At 59.6% G+C, this 26,064-nt stretch overlaps 1 protein-coding gene across 1 annotated transcript; it reads right to left on the reverse strand.

The window, feature by feature from the left end:
* Positions 1 to 256: 256 nt before the first annotated feature.
* Positions 257 to 12,224, reverse strand: LOC138805096 (germ cell-specific gene 1 protein-like). Its single transcript, XM_069989678.1, has 6 exons — positions 12,015 to 12,224; positions 2,781 to 3,099; positions 2,297 to 2,467; positions 1,081 to 1,233; positions 744 to 855; positions 257 to 621 (listed from the first exon to the last, which is right to left on the reverse strand). The coding sequence occupies exons 1-6, from the start codon at positions 12,060 to 12,062 to the stop codon at positions 312 to 314; spliced, it is 1,113 nt and encodes a 370-aa protein (XP_069845779.1). The 5' UTR covers positions 12,063 to 12,224; the 3' UTR covers positions 257 to 311.
* Positions 12,225 to 26,064: the final 13,840 nt, after the last annotated feature.

Below are 26,064 nucleotides of genomic sequence, written 5' to 3' on the forward strand. Positions count from 1 at the left end.
AGCCTCCTGAGAAGCCTCAGTGCCCGGCCATCACTGGGTTTCTGAGACCCTTAGAAGGAGGAGGGGGCATTGATTGGGATTTTATGGGGGTTACTAGGATGTGAACTCAGGACTTGGGGGGCTTGCCAGGCAGGCGCCTGCCCCCCCTGAGCCCCGCCCCCAGCAGCCCCGGGGGGGACGGAGTCGGATGGCCCCCCCCCCCCCCCCCGGCCTTGCGGTGGTTACGACTCAAACAAATCACGCGTGCAAGACCGGCTTCGGCTTAAGCAGATGTTGGTAATGATCCAGCCTGCTCCCCACGCCCCGGAACCCTAGCACTGCTCCTCCTCCACGGAGGCCCCCGTGGGGTCCCCCGGGCCCCGGCTGCCGGCTTGCTGGGCGGCCACGAGGAAATCCACGCCGGCGGACACGGAGCGCACGGGCGGCTCGTGGCACAGGGGGCAGCCACGGGGGGGCCCCTCGGGCGGCGGCGCGCAGGGAGGCTGCCGGGGAAGGCAGGGGCGCGGCGCGGCGTGGAAGCCCCCGTGGAGCCCACCCGCAAACCCCAGCGCCGTCCTGGTGTAGGTGTTGAAGGTGGTCACGGCCGACGCCATGCAGCAGGTAAACGAGAGCCAGGCTGTGCTAGGGGCGGGAGCAGACGAGCGAGCGTGAGCACCCCGCTTCCTCCACAGACCAAGGTGTGGGGGGAGGGCTGCCTGGGTGGGGGGCGGGGATGGGGTGGGGCCGGGACGGCAGGCACTCACTAGAAGGCCCAGCCGTAAGTCCAAGCGTGGGGTCTCCAGTCCTCCGGACCTAGGTTGGCGGTTGCCTGGAAGACTTGGGAGTACATCATGTGGGCCACCATGCCCAGAAGGCCTGCAGTCAGGGGGTACGGGGGACAAGGAAAAGGAGGGAATGGGAGGATGAGCCTGAGAGACTGCTACCTGGAAGCTACCCGCCTTCATCCTGCGTGAAACTGGGCCTAGCATCCATCACCCTCCTCTTCCCCATTTCCCGGGGCCGGGGGGCAATCTAAAAGGGGGGGGCGTCTCCTTGCTGGCCACGGTGACCCCCCCGCCCCACCCGCCCTGGGCCCCTCACCCGACAGGACAGAGCAGACGGCGGCGAAGGCGCTGAGCTGCAGCCCGCAGCCCGCGCGGCGCACCAGCAGCAGATGGCTCAGCAGCAGGACCACGCTGAGGAGTTCAAGGCCGAGGTGGGCGGCCTGGGACCCCAGGGCGAGACAGAGGATGGCTGCGGGGGGGACACAGGGGACACGGCGCCCGCGGTCACGCGCCACGGACGCCGCAGCCACCGGGGAACCGCTTGTCTTTGCCCATGGCCGTGTGCAAACCAAGGGCCGTGTGCAAAACCTGGTGTTCACGGTTCACCTCCCCCTCCCGGGGGCTTTGCTCCCCCCACCTTTCCTCCTTTGTGCCCATGCTAGGGTTTGAATTCAGGGCCTGGCGCCATCCCCGAGCTCTTTCACTCAAGGCCGGCGCTCTACCACTCGAGCCATGGCTCCACACTGGATGGCTCCAGTTTGATTTTTGCTAGTTCACTGGAGATCAGAGTCTCATGGACTTTCCTGCCTGAGCTGGCTTTGACCTGAGATCCTCAGATCTCAGCCTCCTGAGTAGCTGGGATGACAGGCGGGAGCCACCGGCCCCCCCTTGGTTTGGTTTCATTTCTCTTTTCTTTCCACCTCCCCCCCTTCATTGCTTTCCTTTTTATTTTTATTAATTTTTGTCAGTCGTGGGGCTTGAACTCGGGGCCTGAGCGCTGTCCCTGAGCTCTTAGCTCAAAGCTGGCGCTCTACCACCTGAGCCACAGCGCCACTTCTGGTTTTCTGAGGGTTTTATTGGAGATCAGAGTCTCTTGGACTTTCCTGCCCGGGCTGGCTTTGAACCGTGATCCTCAGCTCTCAGCCTCCTGAGCAGCTGGGATGACAGGTGTGAGCCCAGCTTCCTTTTCATTTTTTTATTTGACAAAAGGAAAGCAATCGGCAGTATGTGGTGTGTGGGGTGGGGTGGGGTGGGGAGATTCTAGGCTTTTCCAAGGTGGCCCATTGGAGCTGGGGGTGGGCATTGCACCTGTGACCCTCCCTTCTCCCTGGTCCCCCCCTCCCCGCCACTGCTGGTTTGCATCTAGGAAACACTTCCCTCACGCCAAGGGAAGGAAGAGAGGAGAGGTGACAGGGCCACCTAGATCTGGAGAAGCCCACGCCACGGGTGGGCAGGCGGGGAGGGGGGAGGGCGGTGGGAGGGGGGGAGGGTGATGGGAGGGGGGAGGGTGGTGGGAACGGGGGGGTACATACTTGCCGGGCGCCCCAAGGGGGGGTGGGGGAGGAGGGACGTCTCCATTAACCGCTCCCCTCCAGGTCGGAGAGGGGCGTCACGTGGGCCTTGCACCGTGGAAGGTTCCAGTAATCCTTTCTCACCTCTCTGGGCTGGTGGTGTGAGTTCGGTGGAACTTCGGCATTTCTCCCCTGTAACACACGCGCGCGCGTGGGGCTTTGTCACCCGAGTCCGGCGCTCTGCCGCTCGGGCCACACCCCCAACGTCTAGCTTTGCGCCGGTTCATTGGAGACCATCGTCTCTCACCAGACTCCCCCGCCCGGGCTGGCTTCGAACCACAGTCCTCAAGATCTCAGCCTCCCCACACCCCGAGGGGCTGGGATGACAGGCGTGCGCCGCCGAGCCCGGCTCTCACGTCTGTGGAGTGGGGCCTTCTGGCCTGGTCTGAGCTGTCTGCGTGGATGCCTGCCCCCCGCCCCCCCCGCCAGGGGTTACCACCCGCACCTGGCCCTTCCACGGTCTCCTCACAGGATAGCCACAGGCCACTGTGGAAGGCAGGGAAGGCGAAGCCGTCATCCCCAGCCGCCCAGCTGAGTTGTACCACCGCCGCGGTGGATGCGTTGGCGACATCCCCGTCCAGGGGCACTGGCAGCTCAGGGCATTCGGCTGCCACACTTTTCCCGCACACGGGCTTGGGCACCTTCTGTGTGCCCACAAACCACCGGTCGCTGAGCAGGGATGCTGCGGAGAGGCCGAGTGATAGCAGGCTGAGGAGGGCAGGCAGGCGGGCGCGTTGGCCAGGGGGGCCCTGCGGGAGCTCCATCTGTGGGGGGAGCAGCGGTGAGGCTTGGCCCGGCCGTGGAGGCCCAGCCTCGCGGAGGCCCGGCCGTGGAGGCCCAGACCCCACAGACCTAGCCCCGTGGAGGCCCGACCCCGTAGGCCCAGACCCGAGGAGACCCGGACCCCAGAGGAGGCCCAGACCAGAGGAGACCTGGCCATGGAGGCCCGGACCAGAGGAGGCCCAGACCTGAGGAGTCACAGATGCGAGGAGGCTCACCCCTGGCCACATAATGAGGTGGTCACGGGAGTCTCTAGGTCCCCTGAGGTTCCACTGGCGCCCTCTACTGGGCACAGCTGGCAAGAGGGAGCAAGTGTGGTCAGCACCATGCTCCCGGCCAGGCTCAGCAGACAGATCCTCCATCCCCAGCCTCACTCCCAGCCCTAACCCCCCACCCCCACCCCGGCCCTGTGCAGCTCGGGCCGGAGCCTCCATGTATTAATATCCTGTTGGCACACTGTAACCGGGACGGCACTTGATGGGTCCATGGGTGAATCCGGAATGGATGGGAACAGAACCGGACAGAAGCTGGCGCCGGGCTGCTCACAGATGCTTCGTAAAACAAACCATCTGAGCTCTCAGGAGCCATGGGGGCTCCATCGGCTTAGCCTTGGAGATCAGGGTGCCTAAGACCGCAGCCGGTAATGAAGCCCACAAATCCCCCCGCCTCTCCCCCCCACGACCAGCGATCGGGGCTCAGCCTGGAGCCACAGCCCTCATCGTCGGGGATTAATGCGGTGCGCACCGGTCATCCAGCAGCCCAGACAGAAGCGCGGTCCCCAGAGCAACCCGAGACAGACGCCCACCGGCCAGCACCACCCCGACGCCCCACGCAGCACGCCCTGACCATGCCCCCCAACCCACAAATCTTATTTTGGTCCCTCCTGGGGCTTGAACTCAGGGCCTGGGCGCTGTCCCTGAGCTTTCTTGCTCAAGGCTGGTGCTCTACTGCTTGAGCCACAGCTCCACTTCTGGTTTTCTGGTGGTTCATTGGAGGTCAGAGTCTCATGGGCTTTCCTGCCCCGGGCTGGCTTTGAACCTCGATCCTCTGGATCTCAGCCTCCCAGGTGGCCCCCGCCCCTCCCCAGATCTTATGGGTCACACGTGCATCCATGGGCCACCTAGGACCCATGGTGTTTTTTTTTGGAGGGGGGGAAGCGGCAACTGCTATTCTGCAGAAGAACGAGCTCAGGATTTAAGGCAGGGCTGCGTTCCCCCCTCCCCGGCCCCCCACTGTCTGGAAATTTCTCTCCCACCAATCACATCAGATGTTAACTCCACACACTCGACCCATCACAAGTTACACCAAGTTAGGAAAGGGGGCGATTCCTCCGGAACTGGGGATAAAGGAGTTGGATAGCTCATACCGATTCCTTCTAGAAGCTTCTACCCCGACAGATGCCAGGAGGTCCTTCACCAATCATTGTCTCGAAAGATTAGCCCAGGCTGGCTTGAAGCTCACCAGGCCGGTGGCTCCCAGCAGCTCAGTCCTCCTGCTTTGCCTCCCTGGTGCTAGATTACAGGCGTGTACGCCAGTGCTCGGCCGACGACGGAATCTTGTGAAGTGGATCTCCCTCAAGAACTTTCCCAAGACCCATCAACACCCATTCCCTACATTGCCCAACTTGTTTCTTTTCTCTCTCTCTAAGGATCTAGATAGTTCTCCAATAAAAGAACACATCCCATTTCACAAAGAAAAATCCATCTTTGAACTCAGGGCCTGGGCGCTGTCCCTGAGCTATTTCACTCAAGGCTGGCGCTCTACCACTTGAGCCACAGTGCCACTTCCGGCTTTTTGGTGACTGCTAGACATAAGAGTCTCCCTAAGGCTTTGAACCGCGATCCTCAGACCTCAGCCTCCTGAGTAGCTGGGATGACAGGCGGGAGCCACTAGCGGGTGCCTGGCTGAAAAATCCTATCTTCATGAGTCCTGACACCCACCTTGGGCCTCTGCTCTATAGATCGTCAGAGAACCCGGAGCCTACACCACCCCTCGCCCTTCCTACCACGACTCTTCACAGCGAGACTACAACAGCCGGCGCCAGAACTCGGCCGCGTAGTTGACAGGGGGGCACACCTCCTAGTCTATCTGGAGTGTAATGGAAGGGGAAGAGGCTGGTTACCTTGGCCATGGTCTCCGTCCTGCGGCGGGAAGGAGGGAAGGAGGGAAGAATGCCGCCCGAGCCTCTGGTCCCTCTTGTTTTCACGTAGGGAGGGAGCCCAGCCGCCCGCCCACCCCACCCCTCCGGTGTCTTGATTAAAGGCTTCCAGAGGGCATTAAACAGATAATCGACCAAGCTATTCCAGCCCAGCTGCTTAGTGGCATTACTGCCAGTGAGCTGCCGGGGGGGGGGGGGGAGGGGGAAGATCTGGGATTAAAGGAGGAAGGGGCAGGTGTACAAGTGATGATTTAGCTGCTGAATCTCCTAGGGCTGGGCTGGACTGTCCAGCGACACACAAGTCCTCTCGATGGACCTCGGGGATCCCCCGCAATGTGAGTCCCCCAAGAGTCTGGGAGCCACAGCCCCCCCCCACTTCAAGGAGGGATAACCAAGGATTTCCCTCCACAGGGACAGCTGAAAGGGTTGGACTGGAGGCGTGGCTCAGTTGGTAGAGCACCTAGCCAAAGAGCAAAAAGAGTTAGGTACTGAGCTCGAGTCCCAATCTCGGACCTTGAAAGAAAAAAAGAAAGAGAGAAATGAAAGTGTTGGGCGGGCAAAGGAGGCCAAGTGGATGGAGGACCGGAAGGGGAGGCCCAGGGAGGCTGGCAGAGGCAGGATCTCACGACAGTCCAGTCCTAACTCCCAACCAGAGGAACGAAAGCTTTTCACACACACACACACACACACACACACACACACACACACACACACACACACACACACACACCCGTAGCCAAGATTTTCCACCCAAACCAACAAGGCTGCGCGGATCTAGCGGATCTAGCCACCGGTCACCAGGTCTTCCCACCTGGAACCGTGTTGATTTATGGGAGGGCGTTCTGTGCCCACCTGGCCGGACAGACACAGATGCCCCCATTGGCTGCCCACCCTTCCTTCCCCTCCCCTGAGAGAGGGGATTCCCACCCAAACAGCTGCTCCCTCCCTCCCTCCCCCTCCCCTCCCTCCCTCATGCCTGCCCTCCCTCCCTCCCTCCCTCCCTTCCTTCCTTCCTTCCTTCCTTCCTTCCTTCCTTCCTTCCTTCCTCCTTCCCTCCCTCCCTTCCTTCCTTCCCTCCCTCCCTCCCTCCTTTTGTTTCTCTCTTTCTGTTTTCTTTTCCTTGTGCCAGCACCAGGGCTTGAACTCAGGGCCTGAGTGTTTCTCCTTGGCTTTTCTCCCCGCTTTCTTCTATCTAACTCAAGGCTGGTGCTCTACCACTTGAGCCACAGCTCTGCATCTGGCTTTTGGGGGCTTCCATGGGAGATAAAGAAAGAGTCTCATGGAAAGCCGGGCACCAGTGGCTCATGCCTGTCACCCCAGCTACTCAGGAGGCCTGAGGATCGCGGTTCAAAGCCAGCCCGGGCAGGAAAGTCTGTGAGACTGATCTCCAATAAACCACCAAAAAGCCAGAATGGTGCTATGGCTCAAGTGGTAGAGCACCAGTCTTGAGCCAAGAGCTCAGGGACAGCACCCAGGCCCTGAGTTCAAGCCCCAGGACCTTAGTCCTCAGACCTCAGCCTCCTGAGTATTGAGCTCAGCGGGTGGCAGCCACCAGCACCTGGCTGCTGTTTTTTTCTTTAAAGGAAGCTCTCCATCCACATCTAGGGAATTCTCGTAAAATGGCACCAGCTGGCGCTCATCCCACAAAACCCTGAGGGCACCCTGCCCCGCCCCGTCCATCTGTGAGCCAATGGGGAGGTAAAGGCAGGGCTCCTGACTGCAGGGACTCCACAGGTCCGCTGGCCGCCCGGCCCGGACACTAGGGGGCGCTGTCCCCCTGCGTGTTCACGCTGTCCCCCTCTCCCGGAGCCGGGTGGAGGCTGCTGGCTGCTCCCAACTTTTCCCAGGGTAGGGGGACTCCCTTCCCAGGCCCTCATCGCCACCCCCCTGCACCAGAAAGACATGCACGCGTGTGTGTGTGTGTGTGTGTGTGTGTGTGTGTGTGAGCCTTGTGGAATTCAGGCCCCACCGTGGCCCCTCCTGGTCCGGCCCCTTTATTACAGTCTTATTTCCTGCCACACTTGTGTGTGCGCGCGTGCAATTGCGTCCACTCCTCAGCAGTGGGGCCTGACCCGTGTGCATTCCTCTCTCCTGAGTCTCGTCCTCCCTACTCCCACCCCACCCCACCCCACCCCACTGGGGACAGCAGGCAATTCTTTTCCCTCCCAATTCTCGCAGCCAAGCCTCACTTCCTGCCTGAGTCACGGGCTGGCGCGGCCTCTGCTGCGCTTTTACGGCCTGGGCCTATAAACCGCACCCCCCACCACACCCCTCCCGGCCCTCCCTGGGACAAAGGGGGGTGGCGGCCCTGAGCGAGGGGGCAGGGCACTGCCCGGATCCCCATGGAGCCAGCTCCGGCCCTGTGGGGTCCCCCCAACTTCCTGGGCCTGCTCTGAAGACCCTGTTACTGACTTTAAACAAGTCATTTTTGCATTATTATCATTATTATTATTATTGTAGGCCTCTGTGAAGTCTGGGTTCATGCCCCTCCCCCCCGGCCCGGCCCTTTTGGGGTGCATGGCCAGCCGTGGTTTATGACCAGCCTTGACTCCATCCCCCCCAATCCCCAGGACCCTGTCACCCCCCCCCCCCCCCGCCACTCCAGTGTCTAATTTCCTCTTTTTGACAGAACATGAATTTCTCGGCCCTCCACGCCCTGCTCACTTCCTTTTATTGTGCTCAGGGCAAGGGTTCGTTTTTTCTTTTCTTCCCTGGAGAGCAACAACAACAAAAAGTAATGGCTGGACAACCCAAAGGGCACGCGAGGGCTGGGGGTGCAGCTGGCAGCTTTCCGGAGTGGGCCCTGGGTGGGGGTGGGGGTGCAGAGACCCCCGTATCTGAGAAACCGCCCAGGGTACCAGGCAGGTGCCCATGGGGGTGTCCCGGGCTGCGGATAGGGGGTGCTTCAGCCCTTATGACGTCACAGAGCCAGGGGCTGGGCCTGCCTTGCGCTGAGAATGAATCTACTTTTTACCAGACGTGCATGGAGAAACCACGGCCGTGCAACATCCACACCCACACCCACCCGTGTGTGCTCTCTAGGAGTCAGCGGTGGTGAGCACCCCGCAGGGGTGATGCAAATCTAGAGCCAGGCCCAGGAAGCCTGGGGCGATGCTCTGCAGCAGGGTGTCTTTCTCCTTCCCAGCCCAATTCCAGTTCTAATCCCTGTCATCTGCCACCCTCTGAACTCACTCCTGCTGTCTAGGAGAAGGCTGGAGTGGCTCAGATGTGTGCCTGTGTCGGTCCTGGCTCTTGAACTCAGGGCCTGGGCGCTGTCCCTGAGCTCTTTCACTCAAGGCTGGTGCTCTACCCCTTGAGCCACAGCGCCACCTCTGGTTTTCTGGTGGTTCATGGGAGATCAGAGTGTCACGGACCTTCCTGCCCAGGCTGGCTTTGAACCACGATCCTCTGATCTCAGCCTCCTGAGTGGCTGGGATGCCAGGCCTGGCTTGGCTCACTTGGCTGTGGTTGTGTTTTAACCACCACCAAGACTCCAGAACATGACGGGGAAACTGAGGCTTGAGATGCAGCAAACAGAACCCAAACAGCCTGGGTGTGGAGCAGACAATTCTGTCTCTCTGTCTCTGTCTCTCTGTCTGTGTGTGTGTCTCTTTGTCTCTCTCTCTCTCTCTCTCTCACACACACACACACACACACACACACGCACACTCTCGAGGAACACTGCAGAGCCGCAGGCCCCGTTATCTTCACTCCCTGGGGCCGCGCCCAGTCCTTTTCCCAGCGGGGTGACTGCTCACCCGATGATCGCATCCAGAACCTTCCAGGTTTTGCTGGGCTCCTGACAGTTTCCACTGTAGGGTGGGGCTCAGGCCCCGTCCCATGGCCAGGCAAGGCCTTCCCACGGGGCACTGTGACCCTGCGGCGGGGAGGGGATGGGGGGGCGCCCGGGGCCCCCCGGGGGTGGGGGCCCCAGTTCACCCCAGCGGAGGGGAGGGGGCCCCAGTTCACCCCAGCGGAGGGGAGGGGGCCCCAGTTCACCCCAGCGGAGGGGAGGGGGCCCCAGTTCACCCCAGCGGAGGGGAGGGGGCCCCAGTTCACCCCAGTGGAGGGGAGGGGGCCCCAGTTCACCCCAGTGGAGGGGAGGGGAGGGGGCCCCAGTTCACCCCAGTGGAGGGGAGGGGAGGGGGCCCCAGTTCACCCCAGTGGAGGGGAGGGGGCCCCAGTTCACCCCAGCAGAGGGGAGGGGGCCCCAGTTCACCCCAGCGGAGGGGAGGGGAGGGGGCCCCAGTTCACCCCAGCGGAGGGGAGGGGGCCCCAGTTCACCCCAGCGGAGGGGAGGGGAGGGGGCCCCAGTTCACCCCAGCGGAGGGGAGGGGAGGGGGCCCCAGTTCACCCCAGCGGAGGGGAGGGGAGGGGGCCCCAGTTCACCCCAGCGGAGGGGAGGGGAGGGGGCCCCAGTTCACCCCAGCGGAGGGGAGGGGAGGGGGCCCCAGTTCACCCCAGTGGAGGGGAGGGGCCCCCAGTTCACCCCAGCGGAGGGGAGGGGAGGGGGCCCCAGTTCATCCCAATGGAGGGGAGGGGGCCCCAGTTCACCCCAGTGGAGGGGAGGGGACCCCAGTTCACCCCAGTGGAGGGGAGGGGCCCCCAGTTCACTCCAGTGGAGGGGAGGGGAGGGGGCCCCAGTTCACCCCAGCGGAGGGGAGGGGAGGGGGCTCCAGTTCACCCCATTGGAGGGGAGGGGGCCCCAGTTCACCCCAGTGGAGGGGAGGGGGCCCCAGTCCCCCCCAGCGCCGCACGGCCATCATCCCGCAGGCCGGCCCTGCCCAGGGGTTGCCGCCGCGCCGGAGGAGGCCAAGGAAGAACGGGGACCCCCCTTCCCTGGGACCCTCTTCCACCCCTCCCTCCCCCCCTTCTCCGGACCCTCTCCCGGGCCCCGCCTCCAACAAGGCCCCGCCCCTTCAACGGCCCCGCCCTTTCCACAAGACCCTCCCCTTCATCCGGGCCCCGCCCTCTCCACAATGCCCCCCCCTGGGCCCCACCCACCGGCAAGGCCCCGCCCCGCCCCTCCCCAGCCCCGCCCTAGCCTCACCTCCTGGCCACGCCCCCCTCACTGGGCAGTGGTTGCCATGGCGACGGTGGGGTGCGGAGGGACGACGCGGTTTTGAATTGTGAGATGGTTGGGGCTGCAGACGCGGCCCTGTGTTGCCGCCTGGGGGGGTCCCCTGGCCTCTGACCCCGACCCCTGACCCCGATCCAGGGTCCGTGACTGCCCAGGGTCCCCGTGGACCCCCCAAAGCCAGGCCCGACCTCCTCTAGTTCCCCTAAAGACGCCGGGGGGGGGCCCACGGGGCCCCAAATTCTTCCCTGGCCTCCCCCCGGGTGCACTGGATAAGGGGGTACATGAGGGGGCGCATGGAAGGAGGCCTACTGGGCCCTGGATGCCGGGGCAGGGTGCTGGGTGCTGGGTGCTGGATGCCGGGGCAGGGTGCTGGGTGCTGGGTGCTGGGTGCTGGGTGCCGGGGCTGGGTGCTGGGTGCTGGGTGCTGGGTGCCGGGGCTGGGTGCTGGGTGCTGGGTGCTGGGCCCTGGATGCCGGGGCAGGGTGCTGGGTGCTGGGCCGTGGATGCCGGGGCAGGGTGCTGGGTGCTGGGTACTGGGTGCCGGGGCAGGGTGCTGGGTGCTGGGTGTTGGGTGCCAGGGCAGGGTGCTGGGTGCTGGGTACTGGGTGCCGGGGCAGGGTGCTGGGTGCTGGGTGTTGGGTGCCGGGGCAGGGTGCTGGGTGCTGGGTGCTGGGTGCCGGGGCAGGGTGCTGGGTGTTGGGTGCCGGGGCAGGGTGCTGGGTGTTGGGTGCCGGGGCAGGGTGCTGGGTGCTGGGTGCTGGGTGCCGGGGCAGGGTGCTGGGTGCTGGGTACTGGGTGCCGGGGCAGGGTGCTGGGTGTTGGGTGCTGGGTGCTTGGGGCTCACCAACTACACTGTGATTCTCCCAGAAAACCAGTGGTCAAAGTCTACCCCTGCCCACGCCCAGCTTTGCTTCTGGAAGGTTCTCTCCATCCTAGCTCATCAGGATCTGGGAAGCCCTGGGTGGCTCTTCAATGACACCGGTTCTGCTCCAGCCCCACAAGGCCTCCTGAACATCCCACCTCCCCCTGCTCAACGCTGTGCTTCCTTGCTGCATGCGTGTGCGTGTGTGCATGCGTGTGTGTGTGTGTGTGTACACACGTGTGCGGGGCTCCTCAGCCAGGCTGAACTTCATGTTCCCGAAAGACATTGGAGAAAGGACGCATTGGCTGTCCTGGGGAGGCAGGTCAACCCTGCCCTGAACAAGGCTAGCCTCCTTTACTCTCTGGAAGGATCTAGAAAGATTCCTGAAGATCCAGATTCTCAGAGACCAAGGCCGGGTTCCCGCCAGCCGGCTCAGGGCAGGGACATGGGGTGGGTTGGTGATTCCCTGCTCTTTCTCTCTGCCAGCATCTTCCACGCTGGCCACCACGAGGGTCGTGGCCAGGGCCCGCGTGTGGCTGGGGACCGGGTCTGTGGCACGTGACCGCACACAGGAAAAAAGAGAAGAAAAGATCTGTGGCCAGGGGCACTGGGCAGAGAGGAAGAGGAGGAAAAAGAAGCAAAAGACACAGAAGCTTCTGGAAACTCGCCGTGGTAGGGACACAGTAAAGCTCACTGGAGGGGATGGTGGGGTGCTGGCGGTGGGGGGTCCTGGGTGTGTGTGTGGGGGGCTGTGGCTGTGTGGAGCTGGCGGGGTGATGGGGGGAGAGGGGGAGCTTACCTTCGGGGTGACACAAACATTTCGAGTCGGCTGGGAGGGCTGGTGCATACACGGGGAAGCGCTGTGGCGGGTTGTGCTGTGTGTCTGTCTGCCTGGGTCTTGCTCAGCTGAGGTAGACTGAGGCTGAGCGGCGGGGATGAGCAGGTTCCCCCCTTCTGCCCGCAGAGGAGTCAGATGGTGAATGGAGGCTGGCAGGGGCCGGGCAGGATGTCCCGCAGAGCTGGGCGGGCCGGCTCTGTGACGTCACAGTGCTGACATCACAGTGCTGACGTCACAGGGACCTTCCTGCCCCTCCCCTCCCCGCCCTCTCCTCCCTCCCCCCCATGCCCACCTGCCAGGGGCCCAGGTGTCCCCCTGCCAGCTCTCCATCTTTTGAGCCAGTCCTGGGCCTTGAACTCAGGGCCTGGGCGCTGTCCCTGAGCTGCTTTTGCTCAAGCCGGTGCTTTACCACTTGAGCCACAGCTCCATTTCTTGCTTTTTTTTCCCCATGGTTTCTTGGAGATAAGCGTCTTCCTGTCTCCTCTGGGGCTGGCTTTGAACCGCCATCCTCAGGTCTCAACCTCCACAGTAACTGGGATGACAGACGTGAACCACTCACACGGGCCGAGAGGGCTTTATTGTACTTAAGAACCAGCAGGAGCTTAAGTGTGTGTGTGTGTGTGTGTGTGTGTGTGTGTGTGAGAGAGAGCAGGTGGCTCTGTGGGACCTCCCCCTCCCCCAGTTGTAAATTCAAAGTGAGCCACATGGTCTGAAAATTGCCCACCAGCCACATTTCATAATGTGGAAGAACTTGACAGTTGTATCTCATTTAGTGCCTGGCGAAAATACAAAGGAAGATCCCCAGAAATGACCCGAGCATGGAGGGGCGGGGGGGGGGCGGGGAATGCATCCTGGCCATACAACATAAAGGAAGCAAAGCTTTCCCCTGAGCTGGGTGGTTTGATCTAGGATGGAAACCATCTCCTCCTCCTCCTCCTCCTCCTCCTCCTCCTCCTCCTCCTCCTCCTCCTCCTCCTCCTCCTCCTCCTCCTCCTCCTCCTCCTCCTCCTCCTCCTCCTCCTCCTCCTCCTCCTCCTCCTCCTCCTCCTCCTCCTCCTCCTCCTCCTCCTCCTCCTCCTCCTCCTCCTCCTCCTCCTCCTCCTCCTTCTTCTTTTTGAGACAGTCTGTGCAGCCCAGGCTGGCCTCAGACCCACGATCCTCCCTCAGCCCCCAGCAGGCTGGGATTGTGGGAGGGCACGGTGTGGCGGGTGGGTTCTAGGAGGGTCAGTCCATTTCTTTCACTGTAGTCTAAGCTGCTTGGGCAGAAAGCCGACCACAGGCGCACCAGAGGACAATGGGCGATCACTATGGGCAATTACATGGCCAGAAAGAGTCATGTAAACCTCTCAGCGGGGACCTTGGGTATTAGCCCCAGTAACGTGAGCAGAAGGGATTGGACGCCTCGTTCTTGGCCGGCCCGGTTATGCGACTGTGTCCTGTTCTCCCCGAATTCACCGATAAACCTCGCATAACAGGGACACAAAGGCCAACGGGCAGCTTTATTTTGTTATATTATTTTATATATTGTACTGGGGCTTGAACTCGGGTCCCTGAGCATTTTTTTTTCTTAAAGAGCTGCAGTTCCACTTCTAGTTTTTCTGGTGGTTTATTGGAGATCAGAGTCTCACAGACTTTCCTGCCTGAGCTGGCCTCAAACTGTGATCCTCAGATCTCAGCCTCCCAAGTCCTCCCGAGGACAGGCGTGAGCCCCTGGTACCTGGTTCAAAAAGATTTTCTTTTTTAATTTAACAGGAAGGAAAGGTCCAAATTCCTATAAAAAGGACAGAGGACAAAATAGCCATGACACATACACAGAAAGCCACTCGACCCCATCTATGACGCGTGGAGTGCGTTTCAATGTTCCCGAGAGGCGTGGCGGGTGATGGGCTCCGTCCCACGCAGCTTGGTGAAAATCACGTGTGCATTTTCCCACCAATCACATGTGCATTGTCCTCGAGTCAGAGTTTCATATCTTTGGGGAGAGACCCCCAAATACGACGTGTGTGTCAGCCTCCGACGTAAGGATGATCGAACCGGGAACTCCCGCCTGAGCACCGATCCTGAAGTTTACGGCCAGCTCAGAAAGTACAAAACACAGGCAACTTCTGTGAACAAACGTGCAAGGATTTCTAGGAGGCACGAAGTGGAAAAGTTCCAAGGACAGAAGAGCACACGTGGTGTTCTCTCTGGTGATCGAGGGACAAAGCAAGCAAGTGAGACCCACTGGAACTCCAAGGCAGGAGAGGTGGGGAAGCGTACTGTGAAGCTGCCAGCGTGGCGGCTCACGCCTGTAATCCCGGCTCCTCAGGAGGCCGCTGGGCCCTTGAGGTTTGAAGCCAGCCTAGGCAGGAGAGTCGATCAGGTTCTTTATCTCCAACTAAGGAGCAAAAAGATCCCCAGATCTCAGCCTCCTGAGTAGCTAGGCTTATAGTGAACCACTGGGCGACAACAAAGATACATTTATTTCCTTAGTGCCAGGCCTGGGGCTTGAACTCGGGGCCCGGGCACTGTCCCTGAGCTAGTTTGCTAAAGCCTGGCGCTCTACCACTTGAACCACAGCTCCGCTTTGGTTTTTTTTTGTTGTTATTGATGCCGTAGTTTAATTGGAGATAAGAGTCTCGTGGACTCTTGGGGTCTGGTTTAGAACGCCCCGTGAAGAGCTGGGATTACAGACGTGAGTCTCCCAGGCTGGGCCAGATCAAACTTGGAAAGGCAGGTGATGAAAGCGATGGAAAAGCAGATTAAAAAAAAAAACAACAAGAATCCGTCAGCCAGGTTGTTAGAGCCGGTTGAGGATGGCGCTGGTGCTGTTATCTTATGTGAATTTAGGATGACACAGGTGGGAAGGCTTTGGATCTGGGCCCATGTTCTTCCCCATCGTCCTCTCTCACCCCTCTGTCTCCCCCCTCCCCCCCTCCCATCATCCCCCGCTCCCCCAATCTCCCCCCTGAGCAGAGCCTCAGAGGACGCTCGCTTGAGTCAGGAGTCGGGCCCAGTGGAACTCCCTGACGTCCCGGAGTCCGACTCCTCGGGTTCCATTCCCGTCCCGTACCACTTGAAAAGGTCGCTCACCCTCTCTGGGCCTCAGTTTCCTTATTTAGAAAGTGCAGTCACTGCCAAGATTAAACGATGACTCCTGCGTTGGGCGCCAGTGGCTCACGGCCATTATCCCAGCCACTGGGGAGGCTGAGATCTGAGGATGGAGGTTCAAAGCTAGCCCGGGCAGGAAAGTCCGTGAGACTGTCATCTTCAACAAACCACCAAAAAGCCCGAAGTGGAGCTGTGGCTCAAGTGGTAGAGCACCAGCCGTTAGCAAACTAGCTCATGGACGGTGCCCGGGCCCCAAGTTCAAGCCCCAGGACCTGCTCCAAAATAAAGACACAAAGAAAAGACACGCGTGTTGACGGTGACCTTTGGGTACCCGAGGGCATCTTGTGACCCCCCGTCATTCCCCAGGCCCCGTCTGTGGGGTCTGGGTCGTTGGGAGGGGACATCCAGGCTGTACAGACTGGTCTTGGTGGCCGTCTCCCTTCGGGGTGCCTGTGGGGTGGGGGGTCCCACGCTTCTGGGCTTCTGGGCATTTGTCCCACAAGGCTGGACACAGAAACACAGATGCTCGTGTGGGAGGGACTCACGTGGGACGTGGCTCATTGCTGGGCTGCCTCCTGACACGTCCACAGAGCTCCCCCCCCCTCCCATGGCCTTCCCACACCTCTCCATCCTCCCCGGCTAGCTGGAGACAAAGGCGTGGCCTGAGCTTTCCCACTCCTGTTTCCTCAGCTGTGGAAATGGTGCGGGGGGGTGGGCATGGGGGAGGGACCAGAAACAAAGAGAAAGGGGCCAAAGCGCTCACTCCCATCAAACCCCATCTCGGGCAGCAGGAAGGGCACCGCCGGTCAGCTCAACATCCTGGCGATCTATACCGGCCCGGTGTCCATTACCAGTGTAATTGTGCTTCGTTGGAAGAATAGCACTTGATTGTCACCGCATGACAGAGTCCTCTCTCCGGTGTAGACACAGCCCTGGCCGATGGTTGGTAGACATGATCTGTTCATTCTTTCTCCCTGCCCCAGTTCTGGGACTTGAACTCAGGGCCTGGGTGCTGTCTCTTAGCTTTTTTGTGCAAAGCTGGTGCTCTACCATGTGAGCCACAGCTCCATTTCCGACCTTTTGGCGGTTCATTGGAGATCAGAGTCTCTCGGGCTTTCCTGGCCCAGGCTGGCTTTGAACCATCATCCTCACATCTCAGCCTCCTGAATAGCTGGGACAACAGGCGTGAGCCGCCAGTGCCTGGCTTCAAAATGAAATCTCTAACCTAGGAAGAGTTAGGGCTGTGTTCAGCCCTTCCCCTTTGACTTAGGAAAGTCTGGTCCGTGTAGAGCCCTGGTTGTGTGGAATTTGTTCGCGTGCGGGTGGAAGGAGGTGCCATGGGCGGGGTTCACAGACACGCGCGGCTCTGGGGATGGGCTGCGGCCTGGAACTGTTTCTCCAAAGGCAAATTCCAGAAGCACCATCGCTACGGTCAATAAAACTCCCTTGTACAAAGGACTTCAGGTAAAAGCAGAGCCCTGGGCGCCCCGAAGGCGTCCCTCTGAAGACACGGGCTTCTACAAGCCCCAGTCACCGGACTCCCACACCACGCCCTGCGTGGAGGGGTGCAGTCGTGGCTGATTTATTAAAGCTGGTGGACTGGGACCCGAGAGTACCCCTGGAGGCCGGGGCTGGCTGGGGGTGAGGCTCCGGGTCAGCCGGGCAGACCTGGCCTTCCGCTGGACCTGGGGGTCCAGGAACAGGGGCAGGAGGCGGAGTGTGCCAATGCCCCAGGTCCCCTTCCCCCCCCCGCCCCGTCCCCCAGTCTGGCTGGCTCTGTGTCAGCTGTGGACAAACCAGTTAATTCAGGTGTCAGAGTCTCGGATCAGAAGTAACCGTGGTGATGAATTCATTACGAGTTTTCTACTCACATGCAGGGAGGTGGGAGGGGGGTTGGGGAGGGAGGCCAGGGCCTGGTGTCTGTGTGTGTGTGTGTGTGTGTGTGTGTGTGTGTGTGTGTGTGTGTGTGTGTGTGTGTGTGTATGGGGGTTTCGAGTATCCAGCGGGAAGCTAGGGACCAAGGAGACAGAGGACTCAGAAAAATACAAATAAGAATGCAAAAAACAAAACAACAGTAATTCCAAGATAGGGTAAACGGCTCTCCTAAACCCCAAACCCAAGCAGCATCTGTTGATTTTCTCCACCTAAGTTCAAGATCAATACTGAGGGTGACATCCATTGGCTGTGACAAAAACCGTCTGGGGTGGGGAAGGAAGCTGGGCAGGTGGCTCAGTGGTAGAGTGCTCGCCTGGCACACATGAGGCCTTGGGTTCGATTCCTCAGCACCACAGACACAGAAAAAGCCAAAAGTGGAGCCGTGGCTCAAGGGGTAGAGCGCCAGCCTTGAGCAAAAGCAGCTCAGGGACAGCGCCCAGGCCCTGAGTTCAAGCCCCAGGATCAACACACATGCACGCACGCATGCGCACACACACGCGCATATCCTGAGTGGTGTGTGTGTGGGATTGCCGGGCCTCCTCCGCTTTCTTCTTCCCAGCCTGAATGGGAAGGGGGCAGGGGCAGGGCAGGGGTGGAGGCGGAGCAACACAGCTCTGCTCGCTGCCCAACTGGCAGAGCCAGTTGCCCGAAGGCAGGAGTCCCGCGAATGAATCTGGAGGTGACTCCGAGGCTGACCTGGGCCTCTGCCCTCCACGCCCCGCCCGGCCTCCTGCTCAGGAGTGACTCAAGCAAACCTGGGCCGGCAGGGAGCTGAGGGCGGAGGGGAGTCACACCCAGCCTGGGAGCATGGCAGAATGCGGACAGCTTCGGACAGGGTCACCTCTGGGTCACGGAACATTCTGGGCCCACAAGCCCAGGGTGAATGGAACAGCTGCTCCAGAGCCCAGACCAGGCCTAGAGCATCTTCTCTTCAGCTTACCAAGGCCTCTCCTGTGCGTTTCCTTGTCCTCCTCCTCTTCCTTCCTATCATAGCTCCTGGCAGGAGTGCCTCGCAGCACAGTTGAGTGGATGGAAGGATGGATGGATGGTGGATGGATGGATGGAGGATGGATGCATGGTGGATGGATGGATGGATGGATGGTGGATGGATGGGTGGATGGATGGATGGATGGAGGATGGATGGATGGAGGATGGATGGATGGTAGATGGATGGATGGATGGATGGATGGTGGATGGATGGATGGAGGATGGATGGATGGTGGATGGATGGATGGTGGATGGATGGATGGAGGATGGATGGATGGTGGATGGATGGATGGAGGATGGATGGATGGTGGATGGATGGATGGGTGGATGGATGGATGGGTGGATGGATAGATGGATGGGTGGTGGATGGATGGGTGGATGGATGGAGGGAGGATGGATGGATGGATGGTGGATGGATGGATGGGTGGATGGATGGAAGGAGGATGGATGGATGGATGGTGGATGGATGGATGGATGGTTGGATGGATGGAGAATGGGTGGATGGATGGATGGAGGATGGATGGGTGGATGGATGGAAAGAGGATGGATGGATGGATGGTGGATGGATGGATGGATGGTTGGATGGATGGAGAATGGGTGGATGGATGGATGGAGGATGGATGGGTGGATGGATGGAAAGAGGATGGATGGATGGATGGTGGATGGATGGATGGATGGTTGGATGGATGGAGAATGGGTGGATGGATGGATGGAGGATGGATGGGTGGATGGATGGAGGGAGGATGGGTGGATGGATGGTGGATGGATGGGATGGGTAGATAGATGGAGGGAGGATGGATGGATGGATGGTGGATGGATGGTATGGGTGGATGGATGGATGATGGATGGGAGGATGGATTGTTGGATGGATGGAAGGAAGGATGGATGGATGGAAGATTGATGGGTGGATGGATGGGTGGATGGGAGGATGGGAGGGTGGTGGATGGGTGGATGGAGGATGGATGGTTGGATGGATGGAGGATGGATGGAGGATGGATGGATGGATAGTGGATGGTTGGATGGATGGAGGTGGACAGTGAATAGTTGTATGGATGGATAGGTTGATGGAAGACAGATGGGTAAATGGTAGATGAAGGATGGACTAAGAAGATTTTACTATCTTCCCACAAATAACAATATATTTTTGGAGATGAATGTTTTTATGACGACAGGTATACACGTGCATGCATACGCATGCACTCGCACACCTGCACACGCTTACACCCCTAGCAAGCAAGCACACGGCCCCGCCCTGGCCTCCAACGGCTCCGGGGCAGATCTAGAACTAGGAGAAGCAGCGGCTGGGAGCTGTGGCGCCTGTCCCCGCCCAGGAATTCCCATAAAACAAAGCCCTGTGTTGTTTTCCTGCGGAGGGCCGGAGGTTCTGCTGATGACTTGATTTACCCTCTGGGATGGCACAATTGCTCAGCAGCTCAGGGCAAGGCACAGATAAGACAGGAGAAGTGAACACACACCACGGATGTCACTGGGCGGGTAGCGCCGTGTCCTGCGGCTGGGGCCAGCCGCGTGCTCTGAGGATGGAGGGCCGACGGAGCAGGGGCCGGGGCATCCATCCTACCCCACAGGCCCAGACGCAGCAAACCGCCTCCCGCTCCTCGTGTCACCTAAGTGTTTGCTGCAGCTCCGGCCATCACAACCACATTCTATTTTTTTGTTTTTTTTTTTTTTTTTTCAGGTCTAAGCGCAGGACTTGAACTCGGTACCTGCCATGTTTTGCTCGCTGGCTGGCGCTCTAGCAAGTGAGCCGGGCCTTCAGCCCCATAGCCACATTCTGACTAGCAGAAGGGAAGAGGAGGAGGAGAGGAGGAGGAGGAGGAGGAGGGCTCTGGGCCGCACACAAGCAGGCGGGCACAGACCCTTCCCTCCCTCCACACTCCCCGCGCCTCTCCCAGGCGAGGTCAACGTTCATTAGAAGACATGACCGTGGGACACACGTCACTAGAAAGCAGACAAACCGGGCTCCTATTCCAATTATTCTGTGACATTATAACAGGAAACCTTTAACTAGAACCTCTGAGTTTTACAAATATTTGTTTTATTGTATTTTTGTCAATCCTGGGTCTTGAACTCAGGGCCTGGGCGCTGTCCCTGAAATCTTTCACTCAAGGCTGGTGCTCTACCCCTTGAGCCATAGCTCCACTTCTGGTTTTCTGGTGGATCATTAGAGATCAGAGTCTCACGGACTTTCCTGCCCAGGCTAGCCTCGAACTGAGATCCTCGGATCTCAGCCTCCTGAGTAGCTGGGATGCCAGGTGTGAGCCACTGGCTCCCCACGCAAATATTTAGTAAGAGAATGGTACCTTGAGTATATAAAGCACACCTAACAATTCAATGGTTAAAATTAAATTTTAAAGGAAGATTGGCATGGACGCTTCTTCCTAGAAGAGACCCACAGAAAGAGTGGTTGACATCACGGATCGCCGTGGCAATGCAAATCAGTCCACCGAGACGGTGGGTCAGAAGGTGCCCGAGAGGCCCGCTCTGCTCCCGGCAGCGAGCCACCTCAGGGACTGGGCCGAGGTTCCTTCATACAGTACAAGAGCAACTTTACGACCCAGAGATCGGCTCCTGGGTGTCCACCCGTGAGGGGAGCGTTTATAGCCGCAGGGTTTGTGATTGCCCGAAGCTGGAAATGGCCCAAACAAAAGTGCAGGAGCGGGGGGATTAGCTGAATGAATGGTGTGTCTATACCGGGGAATATTACTCAGCCGTCATAAAGCCAGATTGAGCTCTGATTCATGCCACGCACGGCCCAGCCACTGGAAATACCCTGCCCTGTGCAATCAACCTCTCACACAGCCCCACAAACCCACTTGTCTGACATACCCCTGGCCGGGCCTGGGCACCGGGGGTGGCAGGAAGGGGGGGTGGGGGAGTGTGAGGGGCTCTTGGGTTTGGACCTCGTGGCAGGTCCGAGGACAGATGCGGCCCAGGAGGCCCGAGACCAGGTGAGGGCCACAGAGGCAGAGAGCCAGCGAGCGAGGGAGGGGCAGGAGGCGAGTTCTGGCCGGTGGTCCACAGGCCTGTGGGACACGTGTACACTCCACGGCATTCACACGTGGGGGGGGGGCTCTCCCACAGGGCCAGTGATCGCCCTGTCCCCCCCCTCCCACCCCAGGTCCCCCACAAGGAGGGGGAAGGTGACTGCTGTCAGGTCTCTTATGACCTAACACTGAGGCCCCACCCACCACCCCGCACTTCCCTATTGGCTGTCCGGGGCCCTGCCCCCTGTGGGCGTGGCCCTGCCCCCTCTCCCCACCAGGGGCCTCCAGATCTAACAGCATTGCATCAAAGGAGGGAAGATGCATCCAAATGCTGCCGGCTCCCACCCGCCCCACAGACACAGGAGCCATCCACGCCGTCCCCCGCACTGTCCACCCTTTCCAGGCCACGTGTTCCCTGCGTTCAGCGCTCTGGTAGCGCCCTGGCGTCCGGCTGTGGCCTGTGATATGGCGCCATGGTTCAGAGCTCAGGCCTTGGGCCTGCAGCAGGCAAAGAGGTGGGGGAAGGGGGCGGGCAGGGAGAAGGAAGGAGGCTGCCTGGAGGAGGCTGTCCCAGGCCCATCCAGTCCCAGCCTCGCCATCTCCCCGTGGCGGGGCCGGCTGGCTGGGATTCATCCTCATTGGTGTGGCCGGCTGGCTGGGATTCAGGGAGGCCCCTGGGGTACTATTCCAGACAGGATGGAGATGAGGGTGTGGTAGAACGTAGCCAGATGTCTACCCTTCCTCCAGCCCTCCCTCCGGGCTGTGTCCCAAGACCGAATCCTGCACGATTATGGGTTTTCTTTTTCACACGATTATGGGTTTTCTTTTTCACACGATTATGGGTTTTCTTTTTCACACGTGCAGGGCAGGGTGCTGTGCTGGGTGGTTTTCCTGTTCGGCACTGACGCCAGGGCCCCATCAATCAAGAATCTCGTCTCTGTCACTCAGTCCTGGCTTTCTCCCCCAGGCTGCCCCAGGGAGCTGTTTGTCATGCCTACCCGGTTACTCTGGCATACTTTTGTAGGCAGTCACTTGGGAAGGAAGCTTCTAGAGGGCCCAGGGCTGTCAACTCCGCCATCAGTGAGATCTGTGCTGTGAAAAGCGCTATAGTCATCCTTCTGAGACTGATGATTGAGATTCGATGGGCAGGAGAGTCTGGGGTTAGATTCCCAGGGCCCCTCTGGGCTTCCTCCCACTTCCGTTCCTTTGTGCCTCAATTTACCCCCACACAGTGGGCTCCAGATCCCTGCTCAGAAGGCAGGGAACCCACGGGGGTGGACTTAGGGTAGGTCGAGGCTGAGGTCTGGCCTGTGGGCCCCGAGGGGCCGTGCGCTGACCCGGAGGCCTACGCCAGGCAGAGCCCCGGGCACCTGGCCAAGGCTCCATCACCCACCGTGGGGCAGGACCCAGGGGGACCTCACGTCCACCCCCACGCCCAGGACTCCTCGGCATGCACTTCAAGCCTCCACGCGGGCTTTCTGATCGAATCACCACCAGGATTCTCTCCTATCATTTCCCCCGCTAAGAAATCTGTCCTACAAATGGAGCCTGTTTGAATGAAATTCTCCCTCCCATCCTCCCCATCCCGGGACTCCAGGAGCCTTTGTGGGACGATTTTTGGGGTGGTGGAAACATGTAGACAGTCTCTCCCCGTCTGCCCGGGCCCAGCCTGGTGTGCATCAGTGACACCGTCCCGCCTTCAGGCCCAGGCCGGGTGCCATTTTGTTTTTCTACTCATGCGCTAAGGAGCGTGGATGCGTGGCCCACCTCGTCCAGGAGGCCCTGGGGCAGATGCCACGGGCAACAGGCCACCGTCGGCACCCTCAGACTGGGGTCTGCACCCTGCCCCGCAGTGCTGTGCCCAGTGAATCCCTACCCCACCGTCCCCATTCTCCACCGCATGCTTTCTTCTTTCAAGTTCGTGTGTATGCATGCATGTGTGCATGTGTGTACATGTGTGTATGTGTGTGTATGTGTGTATGTGTGAGTCCTTGGGCTTGAACTCAGGGCCTGGGCGCCGTCCCTGAGCTCTTTCATTCCAGGCTGGCGCTCTACCACTTGAGCCACAGCGCCACTTCTAGCTTTTCAGTGGTACATTGGAGATCAAAGTCTCATGGACTTTCCTGCCCAGGCTGGTTTAGAACCTTGATCCTCAGATCTCAGCCTCCTGAGTAGCTGGAGTGAAGGCAGGAGCCATTAGAGCCTGGTTCCTTTAAAAACATTTCTTTTTTTGGGGGGGGGGGTCCAGTCGTGGGGCCTGATCTCTGGGCCTGGGATCTGTCCCTCAGCTCTTCAGCTCAAGGCTAGCGCTCTACCACTTGAGCCACAGCGCCACTTCCGGCTTTTTTCTTTTTGCTTATGTGGTGCTGAGGAATCGAACCCAGGGCCTCAGGCTGCAAGGCAAGCGCTCTACCACTGAGCCACCTTTCCAGCCCCAAAACCATTTCATTAGCACATATTTATTGTACAAAGCAATGGCGTTCTTAGGGCTTAATCTGTATTTTCAATTTTTGGAGGAGCAGGGTAGGGATTCGAACTCGGGGCTTTCTGATGGTGGGACAGATGCTCCATTGTGAGCTGCAGCAGGACTACTCTCTCTAGAAGGAGGCGGACGGGGCCAGTGGAGGACCCATGGGGTGGTGGACAGTTGCGTGGAGACGGGCCCAGGGCTCCGTCCTCCCTTGGCCTGGGCTATGGACCGGACGCGTGGCCCCTGACAGCCAATCGGGTCTCTCGGGACTCCCAGCGACATTCCTCCTTCCGGGCAGCCCCTGAGTCAGCCATTCCAAAGAAATGGAAACTGCTAGATCAGGAAAACTTTCTTCCCCTTCCAGAACTTCCCTTCCGGGAACTTCCGTTCCAGGGTGCTTCCCCAGCTCCTCAGGGGACTGTGGGCGAGGTTTTCAATGACAGATCATCGCTTTCTCGGGAAGCAGGCTGCGTCCTGTGCTGTATGCAAAGGCCGGGTGCCTTGGCTCAGATCTGTCATCCCAGGTACTCAGGAGGCTGAGACCTGAGGATCGCAGTTCAAGGCCAGCCTGGGCAGGAAAGTCCATGAGACTCTTATCTCCAATGAACCACCAGAAAACCAGAAGTAGTGCTGTGGCTCAAGGGGTAGAGCGCCAGCCTTGAGCACAAACAGCTCAGGGACAGCACCTAGGTCCTGAGTTCAAGTCCCAGGACTGCCCAAAAAGAAAAACAGCTCATTCCCCAGCCAATTCTTCACTTAACCAACCCACAGGCAACCACCCGTGAGCAGGCTCCGTGCCAGCCCCTCTGTGGGAACAGTGGGAGGAGGCTCAGGTGGTCAGCGGGCACCCAGTGACCAACCCCTCCAAGCCGTGACCACCAGGCCTCGGGCCATTTCCACGCAGGAATCTCCTTTCAGCTCGGTGGGCTGGCCGCCAGCCCAGGCCGGGCAACGGGCTGGCACCGGCCATCCGACGCTGGGCCCGTGGTGACCAGAGTTTCGGGAGCCCCTGCCAGGCGTGGATGGAGGCCCTGTGCACTCTCAGTCACGTGAGCCGTGACTCAGGCCTGGGAATGATCGGGCGACAGGTGAGCAGATGCAGAACTGTGATTTGGTTTTTCTTTTTTTTTAATTTTCTGGGTGGGGCCCCCCGGGGCTGGGCCCCACCAACGCCCCGTTCTCTGGGCTTCCCTGACCCTGTAATGTGAGTAATAAAAAGCTGTAAAATCTGCCCTTGTGTCTCCCCCTGGGCTCCAGGGTCCCAGAGACTGGTTGCCCGAGCCGGAGAAAGGAAAGAAGAGAGAAAAACGGCCATCCCTCCACTTCCTCTAACGACCCCGCTTGGTGTCCGCTCCACCCAGCTCTGCTAGACAGAGCGGAAAATTCCCTCCCCACTGCAGGAATGTGGAAGGGATGGACTGGGAGGGGAGGGAGGCCTGGCCTGTGTTTCCGTTCCTCCTCTGCCAGCCTCCGCCCCTGGCTTTCCCAAGCAGGAGTTCAGGCGTTATTTCCTTTGCAGGGGTGCTGGTGGTGGTGGAGAGGGGTGCGGGCTGCCCAGCCCCCCCCGCCCGCCCCACCCCACTTTCCACAAAAGAGCCAGGCATGCAGCGGCTGCTGGGAGTCTTTGCCCCACGCCTCTGTTTCCTCTGGACCCGTGACCTGGCAGATGTTCAAGTCTGTGCCAGGGCGAGGAGTTCTGTAGTTACAGACAGGGAGTCCTGGACACCGGCGTTGGGGATCCGGCGGGGGGAGGGGGATGGGGTTCTCTGTTAGTTTGATGTCTGAGAGGTTTCTCTACTCCGAGACCAGTAGTTATTTGGAAGGGAAATAAATGTATTCAAAAGTGCAGAAAATAATGGTTACATACTTTCAAGAAGGGGTTTGTAACTTCTGTTCCCCTAGGTTTTTTGTTTTTGTTTTTTTGGCAATCCTCAGGCTTGAACTCTGGGCCTGGGCGCTGTCACTGAGCTTCTTTTGCTCAAGGCTAGCACTCTACCACTTGAGCACAGCACCACTTCTGGCTTTTTCTGTGTCTGTGGTGCTGAGGAATCGAACCCAGGGCTTCGTGCATGCTAGGTGAGCGCTCTACCACTGAACCACCTTCCCAGCCCCTCCCCTAATTTTTCAAAGTGGTATGTGTGTGCATGCGTGCATATATGTGCATGTGTGTCAGTATATACACACATATGTGCATGTGTGATATGTATATGAGCATGTGTGTGTGTGCACGTACATGTGTGTGATTCTGGGGTTTGAATTCAGGGCCTCATACTCACCAGGCTGGTCGGTGCTCCACCTCTTCAGCCATGCCCTCAGCACGGGCTTTAGCTGCTTTTTCTGGATAGATAGGGCTTCATGCTTTGCTGTGTTTTGTTTCCCCAGCCAGTCTTGGGCTGTGATCTTCTCACACAGTGAGGGGTTTACAGTCGTGAACTACCCTGCCCTTCAAGCTTGTTTCTGGAGATGGGGTCTCCCCACTGAATTTTGGTCCCCGCTGGCCTGCAAATGGGGTCCTCCTGATCTC

The sequence above is a fragment of the Dipodomys merriami genome, unplaced genomic scaffold, assembly GCF_024711535.1.
Source record: "Dipodomys merriami isolate MVZ:Mamm:240054 unplaced genomic scaffold, mDipMer1.0.p SCAF_384, whole genome shotgun sequence".
NCBI lineage: Eukaryota > Metazoa > Chordata > Mammalia > Rodentia > Heteromyidae > Dipodomys > Dipodomys merriami.

What these genes read in the sequence shown, in the direction of transcription:
- LOC138805096 (XM_069989678.1), bottom strand. Translation starts at nt 12,062, where the DNA reads ATGCACCAGCCCTCCCAGCCGACTCGAAATGTTTGTGTCACCCCGAAG. An exon ending in CCCCTTGGGGCGCCCGGCAA is followed by an intron (nt 1,234 to 2,296) that starts GTATGTACCCCC and finishes TCCCCCCCGCAG; the next exon opens with CCATCCTCTGTCTCGCCCTG. An exon ending in CGTCTGCTCTGTCCTGTCGG is followed by an intron (nt 856 to 1,080) that starts GTGAGGGGCCCA and finishes CCCTGACTGCAG; the next exon opens with GCCTTCTGGGCATGGTGGCC.